General features: G+C 40.4%; 1 protein-coding gene across 1 annotated transcript in view; it reads right to left on the reverse strand.

Annotated features, from left to right (window-relative positions):
- Positions 1-20,733, reverse strand: part of NEO1 (neogenin 1) — a 185,317-nt gene that overhangs the window by 82,551 nt on the left and 82,033 nt on the right. Inside the window, exon 5 of the mRNA XM_032194972.1 lies at positions 19,392-19,528. Within this exon, the coding sequence (XP_032050863.1) occupies positions 19,392-19,528 (137 nt within the window). The remainder of the gene's footprint in view (positions 1-19,391; positions 19,529-20,733) is intronic.

Genomic DNA, 20,733 nt, shown 5'->3' on the forward strand with positions numbered 1-20,733 from the left:
TTACTTGCATGTAGATGTGAGAAAAATGTTTTTCTTTACCATGCTGTTAACAGATTTCAGGGTCAGTGGTTTTTTTGGTTTTTGTCTTTCCAGTATCATTTCTGACAGGTGTCAGGCATTCACTGTGAGCCTTGCACAGCTCCTTAAATGACTGCCACGCCGCTTTCCAAGCTTCACCTTTTTGACTGTGCCTTTGGATCTTGTTTTCAGTCAGCTTCCTCTTACCGCACTTATCGCCCCCCCCCCATCTTTCAGTTTATTTTATTTTTACAATTCAGTGCTCCTTTAGAGGACTTATGGTTTCTGTTGGTCCTGTAAACATAATAAAATCCGTTATGAACACAGTTACAGGAAAATAGACAGTAAACTTTTGAATCAAGTCACATGCACTGCTTGGAATCAAGAACAAAACCTACTCCTTAGTTTCCAAATCAAGCTACAGCACAGAACGCTTCCTCTTGGTGAACGCTGCTCCCATGTTGCTTCTTGCCATGCTCAACCATACTAGATCGGTGTTTGGAGTTGATGAGACATGCATGAAAAGCGCAGGTGAAATTCTTCCCTCATCCCTCACTTGACTCACTTAAGAAACTGAGTTTTGCAGTGCCATGGTGTGTGATGTGACTCCCCCGCGACACAAACAGGTGAAGAACACAGACCAGCCTCAGATAGCTCCTGAGGTCCCAGACAGGTTCTGATAGCTTTGGGGACAGCTCATGTGCATGCATTTAAGTGTGCTGCCTTGTCCTAGGAGCAGTATGATGCATGATGCACCTTGTTCATATGGAAAGAAACCACCCCCAAGGAGCCCCATCCCACCTGAGATGCCCAGCTGGGGCCCTGGGAGCACGTGGCTCCATCATTGGTCACCACAGTTGGTCAAGCTGTATACAAACAAGTGAAGGAATGAAACTGGGAAAGCAGCACAGCTAGCAAAGGTTTCCTTTGGAACAGCAGAAAACCAGGGTATGGGCATGCTGTGCTGCCTGGCAGCCTGTTTGCAAGGTAGTGCAGATGAATGTGAAAGAAAATTACATGTAAAATTTGTAAATATTAGCCAAAAGGATAAGTAATAGTAGAGGTGGTTTTTGTTTTGCATGAATTTTCTCTATTCTGTAAATTTCCCTTAAAAAAAAAAAATGGAGGCCAATACTATTGGCAAGCCCATGGAGACTAAAACCCTAAAAACACGGAGGCTGCCCTGTGTGAGGACACTTCTGGAAAGGGTCAGTGCCTAGGAATGTCCCATTACAGCAGCTGTTAGAAGCAGTAGCCTCAGTCTGTGAAATACAAGTGAACATGTGACAAAACCTGTACTTGGGAGGTGTCAGCAGGACCACACAGGGGAAGGACACAGGACTAGCAGAGCTTGGCCCTGCACAAGAGCTGGGCAGAGGCTGAGTGCGATGAACCACAGCCAGGAGGACACAGCAAGCAGGAATGAAGTACAGTAAACCCCGGCATAGGTCACGGAGCAGCATGAGACGATCACTGCAGCAGAAGCAGCAGGAGAGACAGAAGGTGGCACCTGATGGATAGGTCCTGCCTAGAAGACCCCACAGGGCAATGCCAGCCCCCAGCTGTCAGGGGCAGGAGGGGGGCAGCAGGCAGCTCTCCCCCACAGCTGAGCCCTTACTGAATCCAGACAAGCAATGGCACGTTGTTCGGTGTCCTTTCTTCCAAGGGAAAGCTTGCTTCCAAGTCTGTGCCTCCTGTTTCAGTCTGACACTGATGATTTTTCTTCAGGTGTTTTTTTGATTTAGACTCCCCGCACACACATTTCCCCCTTAAGCTTATCTGAATTATGTTCCCTTTTACGTGAGGATTTTGTTACGTTCAGTAGATGCTGCCTCAATACCATCTGCACTTCTCATCTCTCCTCCTGTCCGTGTAGTAAAACCCAATATTTAATTTTAAATACCAAACATTTATTTCCTTTTGTTAGCATTGAACCCAGCCTTTGTGTATGGACACGCTGAAAAAACTTCTGAACACACACTCTGGAATTAGCATGCTGTTATCAGTGGTGAACTTTACAATTAAGGAAGAGCTCAGGACAAACAGAAGAGATGACATTTCTGCATTAAGATAAGCAGATCATATTGTAAAAGCTTGTCTATTGCAAAAAATTAGAGTACAACACCTCCAAAGTGCTTAGCAGCAGCTATTATAGATTATCATTCAAAGCACACCTAAGGTAATTTCCAGGATTTTATTTTTTTATTTTTTAAGAATAATTGATTTAATCACCAGGAATACAAAAAAAAATTACTATGTTCATTATTTCTTTGTCTAACTAAGCCTTCCTTCTCCAGTCCTTGTAGCAGACATCAAGCTTGTTTGACCCTGAATCTACTCCAAGTACCATGGAAACATCTGAACAACAAGAACGCTCATCAAAATTTAAATTTCTTACAGCAGTACCAAAGGCAATGAAAATTTTATTGAATTCTACAGCCCTAATTCTCTACGCATAGAACACATGGCAAAGAGGCAGCAGGCACAGCCCTCTGCAAGATGAAGGCCTGCGGCCTCTGGGCCCTCGGTTCCCAATTTCCAGCATAAAGCTGAACCACTGAACCTTCAGAGTTTCTACTTCCAGTTTTCTACCACCCCAGCTCCCATAAGCCAAGCTGAGGAGAACCACGGGAGATGATGATTCTGCTCGGATTTCACCCCAGCTTGCTAAAACACCTCCATCTAGAAGCCACAAACGCGCATCCCCCATTCAGACTATTTAATGAAAGGATTTGCAGCACTGCTTCGATCTCCGTGGCAAATGAAAAAAACATTACTTCTGGCATTTATGAACACTTGTTCCAGATACAGGGATATTTTCCTACCTGTAAGGTAAGTTTAAAGCAATTGTTTAAAGCAGATGTGTCACGACACACTAGTTCAAACTTGCTGACCCAAAGGTTTTGGTCTTCAGTGAAGTGTTTGCTCTATCACGCTATTTATCCCTACTCATTTATTACTGTAGCAGGGACTTTTTAAAGATGATTACCGCAATTAACGCAGTGGTAAACACTACAATGCCACCATCATGCCATTCTGTGACAGCTTTTCTACCAGATGCAGAACAAAGGTCTGGCTGTTTTCTGAATTACTGTTACAGGCACGGCTGGTGCCTCCACCTACACTGAATGACAACCGAGTGCCTTGGTAATAACAACTTTATGACTTGCCAAGACGTGAACCTGGCAAAAGTTCCTCAGGCATTTTCTTCCTTGAATTGCATTTTTCAAAACCTCAAATTTTAAGTCTACAAGGGTTCAGATCAGTTTGATCAGTGAAGGAAAAAATTGATTTTTTTTTTTGTTTTTTTTTTTTGTTTTCGTCAGAGATGCATGACAGAAGGGGGATGCCAGGAGAGAGGAGGGGACTGGAGAATGGCAGTGATGAATGTGGCAGGTGAGACGGCTCGGGGACAGGCTGGGACATCAGAGCAACACTGGGAGAAATTTGGTGAGAGGTGCCCAACAAGGCCAGTCTCCTCCTCAGGTATCCTCAGAAAATGGACTTAAGTCTCCCATTTCCACCTGCTCCCCTAACCCAAAGAGCCCCCCACTGCTTGGCACACAGAAGACGGGTGTCCTTGGTTATCCTCCCTGCCTAAGTGGCAGAGATCAAGCAAATCCAGTTTCTGACAGGTGACAGCCCTGTCACTTGGGTCTCCGCCAGACAGAGATGGAAGGAAGCTGCTGACCAGTCTTGAGCTCGTGCCGCCAATCACTGCTCTAAAGGGATGTATTAAGGGATGCATATTCTGAAAAATCAATGTTTAAGCATCTCAAACTGGGCATTGAAACAGCTGGATACATTTCATCTTAATTTTTCTATGTCTCAGTCAATTTTTAAAATGGATTCCGTACCACTTCATTTCAGCAGAGTGCAAAAATACATTCATTAGTGGTTATGAATGATTCAGATTCCATGGTGCTGAATACCAAAACAGAAATAAATATGGATTTGAGCTGAGCACAATAAATAAATCATGGTACTATCCCCCAAATAAGAAGAAAAATCAAATATTGAATATTTTCTCAGTAAATTAGTACTATGAAGTTTATGCGCTGCACAAAGCGGTAAGATCCTGTCAAGAAACAGTACAAGAACACTTAGTTCAAGATTTTCATAACTTCCTCCCATAACAAGTGGGAAGGAGGAGATGACAGATTAAAGACAGCTAACAATCCTAGCCTTGAAGTTCCTTATTTTTGAATATTTGCCTGTGGAGCCTCCACAATGGGGCAGTAAGTTTGTATGCAGGAGACTCAGAAGCTTGCAGGAGGAGCATGATTTCAAGATAATATCCAAGATTAAACTGTTTACTTACTGAATACAGACTGGTGCAGTTCACTTGGGGGAAAAAAAAACAAAAACAAACTAGGTCTGCAAATGGTAAAAATAATTGATTGAATCCACTGCTTTGGCAGGTCCCTCTCATCTCTACAGAAGTGTGATGCGAACTTCCGACAGCACACTACTGCGAACTAGGCATTTCCCCAGCAATCACCCACTAGGAAAGATTTTTTTTTCTGATCGAGACCAAAGAAGAGCTGGTGCGTTTGTGCTTTCCCTTTTTTAGCTTGCAAAGACACAAATTCTGCAGGCTTGCTCTACACATCAATTAAGAGTTATCCAATCACTTCATTTCCAGATCAATGCATGTGGGCCTATCTTCACATCAAAGTCTCTTCTAATTTACAAATCCCCAAAATAACCTTAATTACAATCCACCTCAATAATAGCTTCCATATAAAGGAACAAGTAAACATCTAGGACTGCAGTCTGAAGGAAACAACTAAAGGGATACAACAAAGGCCTACAAATTCATGCATGGGCTGGTGGGGGGAATAAGAACAAATTCCTTCAACCTTTTCCCAGGCAAGCTAAGAAAATTACTAAATAAATCTACATTAACAATGACTGGTGCAAAAAAACCAAGATGGTGCTGGTCCTCACAGTGTCATGAGATGCTGTGGATATAAGATGTTTAAATGGGTTTGGGGGACAGAGTGATTAATGGGAAAGAAATCTACTGAGGATTGCTAAATAATGGAGAAACCACTTGTGGCTCAGAAAATCCCCAGTCTGAGATCCCAGATCAGTCTCATCCCCAGTGATGAGTGAGACTGTATACTCAAGGGAAGCAACATGTACTTCTACCCTTCACATAAATTCTCTCAGCCATCTGCTTGTGGACACCGGTGGGAACAAGACACCAAATACAAGAGCCTGTCACTTGGTCTAGCACAGCCACTTCTGTATTTCTGTGCTCATGTCTTTCCCAAAAGCTGTGCAGCGGGAGGCGTAACACTGACACACTGCTCAGCAGGGTAAGGCGAAAGCCACAGGCCCTTCACCAGCTTGTCTTTGCCAAGGGAGCACACACAAGGAAAGCTCTTCAAACTGCATTATAGCAAGCACAGTCCCAAAGCACAGGCTGCCCTGCCTGAGGGGAACTGGCTGTTTGCATCTTGCAGTCTATTTCAACCCATATGGCAAGCCCTAAGAAGAAAAAAGCATTTTGCAACACTGAAAGATAAAAATCTTACAAATTTAGATGTGGGTTGAGTTAGAGGAGGGACTGATCTGGAGTATCTCTCAATGACTGAACAGAAACACCACACCACTACAACCCTGCACTGTACCACATTTGGCTTTGTGGCAAAACATCAGTTCCTAACAATTTAGCTGTGTAAAGATACAAAAAGAACTAATAAGGCAATCTAGCTGTAAACTGTATGATCAGATGCACAAAAGCACATCTTCTAATTGACCTTTCAGATTTCTAGCGTTATTTATGTCGGAAGTTATGGGTGTATTAAGAAGTCAAGGAAGACATGATGAATTTGAGATATGCTCCTTATCCATCAAACAAATTTCTTAAGTTCAGTGTTTTAGAAAATAATCCTTCCTAGCAACCAGAAACAGACTATACGCTTTAGTATGTTTTCAAAAAGCGTTTTTACACATCTCTGAGCTATTCTAGGCAAACAGGAGAACACTATTCAACTTCAAATAGAAGTTCAGAAAAATGCTAGCTATGGAAAACAATAACCAACAATTATAATCCAACCTCAAACTGTGGAAACCAAGCTCAAGTTCTGCAAAGAGACAAACAAGCCTAAGATTTGAAGTCACATTATTTTTCCCAAGTACTTAAATTACTGGTTTAACATTAATGTATCATTAATATGATGCAGAGTTTTACGAACAGCACTACAGGAATAAAGCAGTCAGTGGAATCCGCCTAAGAGGCATCATAAAATCTTTACTTCTATGCTATTGCACTTTCTTACAATCCAGCTAAATTTTACAAAGTTAGTAGGTTAATTGTTGAAATCCTCAGTTTTCTGCTTGTAATCCTCCAAATCAATGCCAATGCCAGTCCAGTCACAAAGAAAAGTAGTAGCAGGGAGATTAGCAGCTCTGAAAAAATCAGTCCTACAATGGTTAAGCACACTAATGATAACTTAAGCGAATTAGGAGAACAGTAATCCTGCAATGTTGAGATTGAGTTTATGACTGGAAGGAAATCTATGATCGATGCCCAGGACAGACACGCTACATTTCAGTAAACCTCTTTAGCCTGATCTCATACAACAAAACCTCTTTTTTCATCTCCACAAAGCCTCCAGTGCTGTTGGGTTTTCTTTCCTTCCCACATAAATTCTTTGACAGGTCTCCAAAACAAAACTTTCAGCTAATTATTTAATGTACAATCATTTGGGCCTTATGTGTTTTCCACATCAAAGAGAACGCAGCAGGATGTTACTCATGCATTCTAGTTTTCCATTATTTTCTCACCAGAATGGCTTCCTAAAAAATGAGTTCATGTGGCATTTCAGGATGTACTAAAGGAAGCAAGAGGGCAACAGATAAATGCTCTAATTCAGAGCTATGTTGTCAGTGACACTGTCAATAAACTAAGTTATTAATTTCACATGCACTGAAAAGGCAAAGAAAAATTGTTTCCCAGAAGGGGACTGAAATGGCAAAATGGTATTTTAAACATTCTCCCCAAAGCATTGCACACGTGTAGCAAAACATATGAATTTACTAAAAATGTATCCATAACAGCTTTACTCAACCCTCAGAAGCTATGAACTGCTGAATTCATCTCAGAAGAGATTTTTATTACAGAAGGCTGACATTTTAAATTGCACTTTAGCCTTTTTGCTTCATTGCTGCCCTCAGGTTCTCAGAAGACAGTAGGCAGACTTGCAAATATGAACCACATCACTCATTTCTTAAAAGATACCCTATTGGAATAAACAAAGAAAATTAATTTGAAGTTGGAGGCCCAAAATGCTCTTGAGCTAGATGCATTACAGAGCACGAAGCATGACTGTTTTCAAAGGTTGCTAACACTTTCACATGCCCTACAATTCTATTCTGCAACATCACTACAAAAAGCTACCTTGCCTTACCTAATTGAGCTGCTCCCTGAGTACCTAGATCCATGTCTTTCTTGTAAAAAGTACTTTTCAGGAAGATGTAACCTGCACGCGTATTACCGCTGCAGTCAATACAGTTACTCTTTCATAGGGAGACCTCTTTAGGAAGCCTACATTCTGGTGGTTGGCTCACCAATGGCAGCAAGGTGACAGTAGCAGCCCCAAGGGGTTGTGTTTGACCTCTCGAGTCTTCAATACACTGTGGCAACATCCAGCCTCCTAAGAATGCAAGGACAACAGGCCATAGGAAAAGAAATCTTGGAGTCGTCATTTGAAAACAAAGAAGACTAACAGGGCTGCTGGAAATCAGGACTGGTTAGAAAAAAAAAGAATCACAATTTTCTTATTTTCAGTATGAAAATATCCTCCTGCCGTTACCTAATCACCAAGTGGTTTGCTGCACACCTGGTTTCCTTCCACGTGTTATTGTGCATCCTGCTCACATCCCCTTACAGGCAGGATGCTCAACACCCTTCCAGCATCCTTCTGCAGGGAAGCCTCAGATGTGTCACTGAAGAGTATGCAACAACTTTATTACAGAAATTACACCTGCCTCAAAGGTTTTCACAACTAACATGAAACACTGTGCTTAGTTTAACTTGACACTGTAACTAAAGAAGTTGTGTTTACTGCGGAATAAGAACTCAATGGTGTTTTCTTTTAAATTATTCTCATCACGAAGAGAAACTAATTAACTGCAAGACTGTTTAGGGAACAAGTCACCACAGATAACCTATCTCCTCACAACAAATTACAGAATTGTTTCATCTTTGTAACTTTGGGATAAACTTCCCTTCCAAGGACTCTGGTTTTTATAAAATGACACCTAGTAACTGCAATAATCTACCTCCCATTAGAGAGATAAATTATCTTGTACTATGAGAGTGAGCTTAACTACCACGAAAATTAACTTGAAAGAAAGTATGCCTTTACTTTATGTTATGGTCTCTCCCTAGAGACCATCTAAGTAATGCATGGTGTTCTTCAGCATTTCCATTTTACTCACCCTCATGTTCCATCTCAAATTTTGGGGGTGCAAAAACAATGCACAAGTGTCTGTTGAAATGGAAAAAAAAAAACCTTAGACAACCTATAAATCCAAGAATCAAACTTAAAGCTTGATTCAACCAATTAAACACAGAAAGATGACCCTGATATACAGAGGAAAATACTTGCCATTTAGGGCACGATTTCTATAAAAAGAGTTCTCACTTAGAGGAAGAAGGCATTTTAATGAGCTTCTTAGTTCACACATTTAAATTTCTTGAAAGTCTTTGGCATACACAATTTCAAAATTATTACTGAATCCTTCAGCTTTTATTTTTAATTGCAATTTTAAGTGTCATGTCTTTTGATAGGGAGTAAAAATAATAATAAAAAAAAAGTATACTCCATTTTGTATCTACTATATCCTTCAATCCTTAGGAAGTATTCAAATGCACTTAGAACAAAAGCTGAGCTATCAACTGGCTTACCTTTCCCGCATTAACCTATGAGTTATAGCCCCAGGTCAGTTGTGCAGAGGGTGAACTTCCCACCCAATGTTAATTATTCCTCCTGTCAAAATCACAGGGGACCTAGCAGTGTGCTCTACATAGCGTGCCACATGTATCCGTGCATGTCCTGCAGGATATGGCAATTCAGGGAATTCAATCTCCTTGTTAAGCAATCTGAAGGAAAGCACATTGCTCAGAATCAAGCTGAAACTAGGTATAATAGAGGTGGCAGGTTTCACTCCCTGTTTTCTCAAAATTGGGGGAAAAAAAAAAAAAAACTGTTATTTTAAACTGGCATTTTAGTAGAAGGAAGAAGTCAAAATGTAGTTGATGAAAGCAAGGGAAAGGGAGAGGAAGGCTGACTTATTCAGGACTGCCTGTCTGTGCTGCAGCAAGCTCCTCTCTTCCCTAATTCACAGCGGTACACACTTCATCAATGCATAACTGACTCCAGAGTCAAAGTCATAAATCTTACTCCAGGTAAATCCCACTTTTATTTAAGGTAAGACCAACACTACAGATTTTTGTCAGCATTTATGCTGCCTCAGAGGTATGGTTCCTGTGGGGTAGAAGCCCTGGCTGTAGATTTTCGACACAATTGTACTTCTCTGAGCTTTTCTTCCTTCTGAGGTCTGAAAAAAAACAGCTTTGCTGGTACAGCAGACACCACATAAGGCACATTTGGCTTGCTTAGTGTAAGCAGTACTCCTCCAGTAGTAAATCGCTACTCATGCAGACACAGCCTTTTGTAACAAGAACTAAATGTAATGGTATTTTGTTGAGTTTACTCAACCAGCCATGGCTGATTCAGTAATAAGAGGGAAGGAGTAAGTCAGTTCCAAGATAACTGCCATGAGTTATTACCAACAGCATGAAAAAAACACTTAAGTTAAAGCAAAGCTGAGAAAAGGATGGATAGAATGGACAGAGTAACAACTGGATGTGTCTCTGAGTTGATCACAACACCATCCCCACTCAGGACTAGTTGGAAAGGAGGCAGGGTCCCACACTTCCTCAGCTTCATACCTAGGATTTCTAAGCTGTAGGTCACCGTGCCCCTGTCCAGATTCCTTTCGGCACTGCAGGCAGCCAGAGCCTACAGACAGAAAGGATCAGTCTTCAGATTTAAATCCAACAGCACGATTCTGGAACCCCTGCCAACCTTGTGCATGCTTACATCTTCACCTAATCCAACTTCTGCTTCCCAACACTCAGAACAAACACAATTTCAAAATTACATCTGTATTTGTGAAATACATCTGCACTCACTTACAGGCATTCTTAACCTGGTCCTAGGCAATTCCTTTACCTAAAACTCAAGCGGCATGGATACAGAGCAGAGTTTTCTACCCAGAGCAGCACACTTTTCAGAGTTTGCAGTATGTCAGCATCTCACGAGATCACTGGTTGCAGCACACATTCAGAACATTGGTGACCTGCAACCAGTCCACATCTTAGACTTAAGAATTGTACCTTTTGTAAGCATAGCACCTGACCTAGCAAACATCCTGTTCTGCAACAGATAAAAGCAAGAAGGACACCAGCTCAACCCACAGACAAGTTAATGCTAAGTTGGGGTGCCTTTGATGGAGATAACGGGGAGAAATTACAAATAGGATGGTGTGTTCAGTGCAAGAACATCCATACTGCTTTAGCCATCTGTCCTGTGTGTTAGTTAAATAGTGCCTCATTGCTCCAAAAAGGGCTGAAAGTGTCGAGGACTGTGTTGAAAGCCTCTGATCTCACGCAGGCCTAAACCTGGATGCAAAGAGCATCTGTCAGGTTTGGTGATTTGTTGTTGTTTCACCCTCTGTCCTGCAGCCTGGTCTCAAAGCTCCCATGAAAAATGGTCTTCAGAAAACAGATGTCTGGTTTAACAATCCTTTATTGAAATACATTTTGAACTGGGAGAAGAGGAATTAAATCTAAATATGAAACTCAAGCAAAATTGTGCATCTTTCTAACCGGTGGTCCAGGCCAACAAAGTTATTGATAGCAACCTTAGCTTATAGTTTTTTAAAAGCCATTCTGTGGTAGAATGTCTTTCTTTCCTTAAGGCAGCAGCTGGTTCAAACCCCCATTAATATGATCTTAATTTATTAGAAATTCTAGCTGAAAGAGAAACCAGCTTTTACAATTCCCTTAGTTCAATATCAGTTTCTACACTGTAGATATTTAAGCCACTGCTGCTTAATTTAGTAACATTTTCATTATCCCCAAGGATTACTCAAGAACATTTACAAGGAAAACCATTTGTGTGAATTGTATGGCTTACTGATAATTTGGTTTAGGCTCTCTTAATGGTATTCTCTCTCTACCTATATTTGATATATATATAAATTAATCACAAAGCTTTATTATTATTTATTTTAAATTCATGGTGAACCTCATCTCCATTGCATGTGCACTTCTGAGGCATAACCTCCCAACTGTAATTCAGTTATGGATGCTTTGGCAGATGGATCTCATCTTTGTCCCCCTAACACCTCACCATTCAGGGCTGCTTTGTGATTGCTTCTTTGGTGCCACAAAAACCTGTTTGTAAACTATACAGCATCTATGTAACAAAGAAAATGTCTCCACATGCTAAACAACGGGATTGCAACTTACTGATGCTCCATGCAGAAGAACCTCCAGAGGTTCTGCAGAGAAACTACACCCGTTCCCAGTTCCTCTCCCCCGTCTGTCAGCAGGGGGATATCGTGCTCTGATTGCTGACCATGCCACACTCACACCTCTGCTGCACAACAGCTTCAACCAAACCCAAGTTACTACAGAAATGAGCACCTGGTCTGCAAAGCCTCCAGGCCAGCTGATGGGCCTGCAGGTGGCTGGTGCCAGAAGGCTGCAGCTCTCCACAGGGCACCAACACAGCCCTCATCTTCGTGCCTTGTCTCAGAGACTGCTCTGTGCGCTCCAGCTCTCGCCCCCACCCCAGGAGTTGGGCTCTGCTCAAATGCACACCATCAGCACCGAGGGCAGCCGCCTCCCCATTGTATGAGAACAGGGCTAACAGCCCTCCTGGTCTTAGAAAGAGGTCATGCAAAAAAAAAAAAAGAAAAAAAAAAAACAAAACCAACAACTATTCACCAACTACAGAGTAAGATTTTGCAGAGGAGCAGCTGTGAGCTGGGACAGGGGTTCTGCTCAGCCTGCCAAATAGTGGTGGGCAGCAGAAGTTAGACCACAGCACCTTTAAGTATCACAGAAGTGTGATGCTTCGCAGGATGTAAGGAACATGTTAGTCTTGTGGAAGTTTATATGTAGTATTAAAAATGATTTCTCACATCTAGATGGGCATGCTTGGTCTCCAGGTAAAGCCTGAGCTAGTGATGTAGTCTTAGGACAACAGTACAATCTTGTCCTTCCAAATCCATGCGTGTTTCTCAGTATTTCTTGAGAACTTTTTCATTAGTAATGCGACAGCTGAACAAGAATTTCAGTCACATAGGCAGAAATGACTGAAAACTATACCTATATTCACATTATCTCATTGAATCCACAGTTATACAACTCCGTAAGCATGAAACCATACTTCAGAAGAGCAGCAAGGACTACTAGAAAGTCTTTTCAGCTACAATGGTGAAGTGCAGAAATACCGACGAGTATTACACTGAGTTAGCTCCAACACCTTCTCCGCATCAGACCCATCTGACTGTATTTCTTTTGTATCACTTGAGCAAAGATCATTAATGGAAGTCACGTTACAGTTTCAGCAGGAGGAAAGAATGTCTAAAAAGCTTCAGTATGCTTTTTAGTGTTAATAGCCTCCCCAGCCAGAGTTTTGAGATAACCAGGACAGAATACTGGTGTCCCAAATATGAGCCTTTGACAGCAGCAGGTTTAATGCAGCATCTTCTGAACCTGTAATTGAAGTGCTGCCTATTATCAAGATACAGCACAGAGCTTAATTAGAAACAGAAATCAATAATGATAATCTAGAAGGTATGAGAAAGGTTTTAGCAATTTTCACTGTAGGTTCGGATTTCTTCCTGAGATTTGTTTCCAATAATAATGGAAGCTTAATGCAAAAGTAAGAGTCACCCCTATGTATTACTCTGCTGTTACACGGTTTAATGCACTTTTCCAACATCTACGGTTTCCTGAGGAGGACGGCCTCCTCTCGTCTCGAAGTATCTGCTGCAGATGAGATCTCATCAGCTGTACTTTAGGAAGACAAATCTAACACTGTAAGATGTTAAGGCTCTTCCTTCCACAGTTGTCGTGCATACTTTTTCAACGTTTTGTGGGATGTTAAGAAGGGTATGGTGGGCTGTTCAAGGGAAAGCAATCATGCCATACAGTCTAGACTTAAATCACAACCCTATTTGTCTTAAGTGGAGAAGAACAATAACAATAGGAGGTATGTTGGTCTTCAGAGAAGTACCAAAGCACAATCATCTGCAAACCTCAACTGCGATTACTTGGCTCAGGATGCAATTAGTACCACAGGATACCCATACCCGTCTAAAACATCGCACAGGCTCTCCACAGAAGGCAAAGAAAAGCAGAGATTACCTGAAGATACAAGACCTCCAATTTCATTCATCTTAAGAAGCAGAATCATTCTTAAAACTAAATGCGGGTCTTCTTCTGGGTGCGCCAAGCCTTGCCCCAAGTGTAGAAACTGAATGTCACCATCTCAGATGTTTCTGCCCCTGACAAGGCAATTAAGTGTGCTGCACCAATGGTGTAACATTTCTGCTGGTATCACCACCAACCAGCTACAGTTTGTGCTGTGCTCTCACAACAATCTTTTCAAATCTGATTTGTGTCACTGACTATCAATTTAAAACCTACTGGCTAGACAAAATATAGACTTTATCTGGATTTCTTTTATTATCTAAATTACTACCCAGCACTTGCACAGAAAGTACAAAGGAAGGTGTTCTCACATGGAAGGAAAAACACCATAACTTATGTATTTTTTGCTAGAATAAGGATTCTTCGTTAGCATAAAGCTTTTAAGCTACACTGAAAATATTTAAGGCATTTCTTTTCAAAGCACAAAATTGATAATTTTATCAAAGCACTTCTACATATGATTTTTTTCCCCTCTATACAATTTGCTCCAGCAGCATAGATGAGGCAGCCATCAGACTACTGCTGTGAGCAACCTGAAATGTATCCCTAAAGATACCTAAAATAACACTTTTCTTTTAATTTTGGTATATCAACACAGGAAGGCATTTAAAGCACGATATTTAAGATGCATCCAGACACTGATTGCTGTCCTAGATGACTGAAGAGCCAGCTTTCTACAACTGAAGAACAATGAAAGATAATAATACAGACAACAAAAAAAAATGAACAACTCTAAATCTTCTCACACAATTGGGAAGCATCCAGTGATTCATTTTGAAGACCTCAGACCTGCCATATCAATGTTTTAAGGAAAAATGAAAATGGAATTGTGTTTTGTTGTTTTATTATTTTGCAGTTCAGAATTAACTGCAGTAAATATTTCAACGCAAAGAGAAAACTCCCCCTAAACTCATTATCTACAATGTAAGTACCAAGACAGGCGGCAGGAAGCTCACACAGCGATCCAACTCGCGTCACAGTATTTACAGAACTCCCAGGGGCTCTGGGCACCATAATAAATTTGAAATATTTCCCAGATGAAAAATGAACTTATAACCTTCCCGGTATTGCACTGCCACTGTGGCTCTTCCAGGCCACAGGATTCAGACTGAACAGAAGCCAGCCAACAGCATTTTCAATACCTTTACTACTGTTTCCCCAACTTTTCTTTCACCACTTTCCACTCTTATCTCACGGAAATACTACAGATTCTTTCATTGCTGGTGAGAGCACAACAGATTTTTCCAGCGCTCTCAACCCATTACACGTGTTGTGAATAAAGCCGGGACCCAGCACTGTTCCTCCTGCTGACAGGAAGGGCAAGAACGCTGTCAACACAGAAATCTGACATCATACCAAAGGTTTTCGGACAGCGAGTTATTGCCTACCCTAACAGGAAACACCCTACCCTGGCAATGGTACCCACAAGGTACTTGGTCTGAGACCATGCCCACACATCATGTTTTGTACCAGAGATTAACTTGAAGAAAAGCACACAGCAGCATATGCCTTTTATCTGTTTCATACCTGTCCCTGAAGACCATCTCAGATGCAGATGGGATTCAGAAGCATTAAGCTTTAGGGGTTAGGATCATCCCAGCCACGGATCTCCCCCCCAGGACATTTCATGTTTTCTTCCAGGTTCAAACCACTTCTTGAATGCGCAAGTCAAAAACATGATGCAGGAATCACGGGCATGTGAAATCTCAAACTGCACAGATGTAACCAGAAACCTGTATTTTCTGTAACTTTTTGGTGCAGAGCAGTCTGGTGAGCTCGCTGCAAGGTGCCTCTGTACTTCAAGGCAGTGTGTACCTCTCTCTTTTCAAATAAAATGCCAGAAAACCACGCTTCCAACAGATCCATCCTTGAGCTGTTCAGGCAATGGCTACCTAACCCATTCCAGATCTAAAATAATCAAACTAGCCTAAAAGCATCTGTTGAAGTTAAATAAAGTTACCTCACAAACGGCAGCTGAACCAGTAGATGACAGAAGGGCCTCAGGAGGAAAGAAATGGGGAGGCAGTGCCCACTATTCTTGTGGAACAGTTTGGGTCACTCAGCAGGAGATACAGAATTAATTCCTTGCAGCTGATAGAAGCTGTGCAAAGTACCATCATCTTCCAAGATGAACTTCAGACTTTCACCATTCTGAAATTCCTGTGCATTTCTCAAAACAAATCTTTGTACCCTAGCATAGACTATCCAGACATAGCAGAGGGCTGAAATTCAAAGATGTTCCACAGGTAAAGGTACAAAGAACATCATTAATGAGAAAAACAGGTCTTCCTTTACAATCCTTTCTTTTAGCTTCCACAGTGTAGGCTATACAGAAAACAGTTTTTTCTTCTATCCAACCCCTCCTGAAATGTCCATGATTTCTCAACTAAGCACACTTTCAGTGCCACTATTACTTCTACCGGTAGCAAAATACCATGTCTTCCTGTATTCTTAGGACCTGTATTGCATGGCTTATGGATATTCTTAAAACAGTCTTCAAAATGTTCCATTCATTTTCCACCATCCTTTGAATAAGAATTAAAAAAAAAAAGTTTGCCTAACTCTAACTCCAATATATAAAGGGATAAAAGATTTATTTTTTTTTTTTTTTAGAATATACTTCTCAAACCTTAAATACCTTTATAGCTAAGTTGTATAATCATTTCCAGTTAAAGTCATTTTTTCAGGTTCAGTCCTTCTGCAATATAGGTAAAGAAACTAAATTAAGTACTTAAAAAAATATATTAGGACAATATAAGGCTCTGCTAACACTTTCTAATTACAAAGGCTAGCCTGTCCAAAGGACTACTTCCTAGCATGTGGAAACAGATAGCATCTTTAAGTGTCATCAAAACTGAGCAAAATGCATTACTTGAAGGTAACATTTATCTGAATTCAAATGATGCCAAATTTAACAGTGTAGTGGGCTTATGTGCATGAAATTACAGGGCTGTTCAGTCCATGTATTTGCGTGCGGTTAGAAATAAGCTATCTCCCATTTCCCTTGTGCAAAAGCACAAGCAGCACAGCAGAATTTACCAGTTACTCACCACTGGAGTACAGCACGCGTTTAGACGTGAGGCAGGAGAAGGTATGCCACCCTTGGGGGATGAAGGGCAGTGACTCTGTCTCTGCAGCCAGGGAGGGCCAGGTATGCATCACACCCCACAGCAGAGGATGCACAGCAGCTTGCTGCCACTGGTTTCGCATCAAGGAGAACGCATGTGAGCTTCCAGGGGTTCATATCCGTAAGAAAGGTTAGAGAAAAGTTGCTTTGTTCCAAGACCAACCATTAGTGAGCACTCTTTTCATTCCATGCACAATTTAAGCTTACAACTGGATAAAATGGTTGTTTCTAACTACCTGCACATATCAGTTGGCATCTTGCACTGCAGGGAAATCTCAGTTAAGAGTCATCAGCAGGAACGCCATTTCACTTTAGCTGTCCTAACACTGTCAAATAATGCCATCTTACCCACACCTAAGTAGAGATTTACAAATGACTCACTGAATTGCCATCATGAAATATTAATCGGGAAGAAAAAAAAGAGATTGACTGCAGTAGTACTACTTCTATTATGCTTTTGAAATCTCCAAACAAAAAAACACATAGGTGCTTCAAGAGATGCAGAAAAATAGACGAGACATGGGAATTAAATACCAAAGTCCTAGATTTCTTGTATGAACTTCTGCCAGACTAATTCCTAAGAATGACAGAAGAAGCCTATATTAAGCAAAATCATGTAGTTAGTCGGTGGTAGGAGATGACAATTTTTCTGTTCTAGAAGAAAATGATACAATCATCAGGTAACAGTTACTCAAACTATTCAACCCTTCAGCAAATTATAGTAATGGAGAGATACAATTACTCTCTGCAGTGACCTCTCAAAGTAAAGTAGAATTAAGTAAGATTAGAACTAAGTAATAAAACCAGAAACGCAACTTCCAAAATGCAATCTGTATAATCTTCAATATATTTTAATACCGAGGCATTAAAAGAAATCAATTTTTTGTGTGTGTGCCGGGTGTACAAGAGAAATTCAGCATAAAAGAATTGGCAGAATATATTCTAAATCGTTACAATGGAAAAAAGAAATTACTTGCATTAGTTTAGATAAGTATCAAAGAGTGATCTCAAGATCACTTTTATCCCCAAGTGACCCAGCTGCATATCCTACATTAAGGCTATAATCTTGGTCCTATCTTTGATTTTCTTCGCTTAATTGTATGATACCATTAATAATATTAATTTCTGCCACTGCCCATAAAACTGAAAACCTCATGCCAATTCTGTAAAATTGATAATTTGGAACTGAATTAAACACAGCACACAGCGAGATACATTAAGCCATCATAAAGTGCAATGAATCACGAAGCCCGTAAGTACTGAAAGAGACACAGCACCTCTCTTCATTCCTCAGCCCAAGAACCAAGATAAGAGAAATGGCTTTTGCTGCACGACCAGAATTTGCTTTCAAAATACTTAAGTCAAAGCAGAGCTATAGTAACACCAGTCCCCAGAGCAGGTAGCAGTAAAACACAAGGTGAAGCCTAAATTAGAGGTAACTAGTAGGGAAGAGCGCAGAAGTGTCAACCGACCACATGCTCTCGAAACAGTACACCCTCTGCTATGTTCACCAACAAACGTTGCACCTTGTCAGTGTTCAGTTTTACACAGAACTGGACATGGTTATATGGCTGTGATGCAAAAATGCTGCAGATACCAATAAAAGCCTTACTTTATACCCTACTCTCCTAACAAGGTAGGCTTCATCCATTCAGTTCTGAACAGCTCACTGGTCAACTCCCCTTGAAAGCTTGCAGCCCCTTCTTTATTTATTTATTTTTTTTCTCTCCCAAGCTAATTTTTTCCAGTTATTCTATACCAGAAACACAGCCCTTTTCCCAAGTGCCAGGTAAGGCATGTAAAACGTAAGTAAGTACACCTCAATTACTAAAATATGGCAAACATTTATACACTGTTGAGTGTATGAAGAGTAAGAACTCTGCTAATAACATGCCTTTGCATTACACTGCATGGTATTAGAATCTAAATTACATCATATTTTTGCCATAAATGTTTTGACTATAGATAAGCCTTCCTTAGCAGTTCCTCCACGATTACTTATTCTTAGTCTCTTCAAGACTTATTGTGAGGACAAACCTTCTTGTACCACAATCCCTTGTAAAACAACTCAATTGTCTTACAAGGACAATGCATACTGTCACCAATGTGACACACAATTAAATTCCAGCTGAAATATCTTAAACCAATGTAAAGCTCCAATTAAAAAAAATCTTATTTGCACAGGTTATATAAAAGGCTTTTAAATCAACATTATCAACATTTCAGTGTTGTTTCTATTTAAAATAGCTTTCCTGAATAAACAAAACAGTTGCACACACAAAATAAAACCTGGTCTTACAAAATAACTATCTCTGCTCTTATCTTCTGGCAAGTTCCTTGAAAACAGCAGTATATTTAGGACTATTAAAAAAATACTCTGTATGATTTCAAGGAGGAACCTAAGAAGTATTTCACATTATGTGAGCTTATACAGCAGCTTTTAAATACACTCAAGTGTATTATATAAGCAAATTCCTCATTTGAATATTTATGAAATCATATGCAGTTCAAATAATAAATTAGAGTAACATAACTTGCAATATCCACAGCATACTCACGTTGGTGGTTTTTTGTTGTTTTTAACTGGGGCATGAAGAAAAACAGCTGACAAACTTCAAGAGCTTTTGCAGCAAGGTGTTTAAATGATTGTACACGAATAAAACTTACGAACAATAATTCAGAGATGTGTTCTCTCTGAAAATTAAATATTCTTCCTACCTTGCACTGCAAGTTCTGCTTGAGCTTCAATCGTCTCGTTCCCATTATCTGCTATGCAGGTATACATCCCCACATCCTCTTCCATAACTTCACTGATCACCAGACTGCCTCCCGCAAGAAACAGAAACCTTTCGGAGCTGTGCAAAACAGGACAGTGGGGTAAATTGATGGACAAATGGATTTAAATGGACAAAATGATTTAAAAACTGATTTAAGTTCACAGAGAAGCATATACAAGTCCTTTGCATTAAATGGCTAAATGAACTTAAGCGTTCACACACAATATTTCTGAGTGCCATTTACAAGGAGCATTCTCAGAGAAGAATTTTTAACTAGATAGTCATGTTCCATGTTTTGGCATCAGATTTTACACTAAGATAACTACCTCAATTCCAGGATTACCTGCCAACAGGTCCTAACTAAGAGGAAAACAGAAGTTTGTCATGAAACTATTTTGGGAATCGCTTGACAGCAGTTCAAGGACAGTAAGTAAAGAGATGCATACGTATGGTATTGTTGTTATAGCCAGAAAGAAGCAGAAGCCTTCTATTATTGAGCAGGAGAAAAATTATTACACAGGATAAATAGGCACTTTAGTGGTAATCAAAGACAGTCAAGGACAATCCTTTTCCTATCTCAAACAAGGAAAATCTGTACAAAAGAGCATCGAACCAGAGCTGTCAAGCTGGCACCACCTCCTTCCCTCCCCTTCCTTGTACTTTTTATTTCATCTGCCCAGGTAAATTTTCAAAATGATGCTCTATCCAGTCCTTGAAGTTCATGGTCTGCTTATGGACATTGACAGTCCAAGAATATGTAAGGGCTTTCCAAACACTGCTAAGGGGAACAGAAAATGCCAATAAAGCTCGTTCTGCAAAGAGTATGTTAGACACATTAACATTGCACTAAAAGTGTGCCTAAAGAAAAGCAAGTGAATTAGGCAAGTGCCTTGCACTACTGATTTTCCCCATAGCCAGTCTCCAGAAAAGTGAAGTCACACACACATGGCATGGCGGCAGGCTAAAACAATCCAAAGTTACTAGAAATTGTCACATCAGCCAACAGAAAATCCTCTAAGATCTACCTACTTGAAGCACACAGTACTGTTTACATGACTTTATCAATTCTGAATTTGACCAGCTTTCTACTTCAGAAAAAGAGTTTTCTGAGATTCTGAGCTGTAAGAAAGGTGAGCAGACAAAATGCTCTATTTAATGTCCTTACACACCTCCCGTACTAACTTGAGGTTACTGTCAGTATTGGAGTTATTTGTCAAACTTCAGTGTTTCTCCTTTGTGTAGAAATGTGTATATAGTTCTCAGCCATCTAAATCAGGGGCTAT

This window comes from Aythya fuligula, chromosome 11, assembly GCF_009819795.1.
Source record: "Aythya fuligula isolate bAytFul2 chromosome 11, bAytFul2.pri, whole genome shotgun sequence".
Classification (NCBI taxonomy): domain Eukaryota; kingdom Metazoa; phylum Chordata; class Aves; order Anseriformes; family Anatidae; genus Aythya; species Aythya fuligula.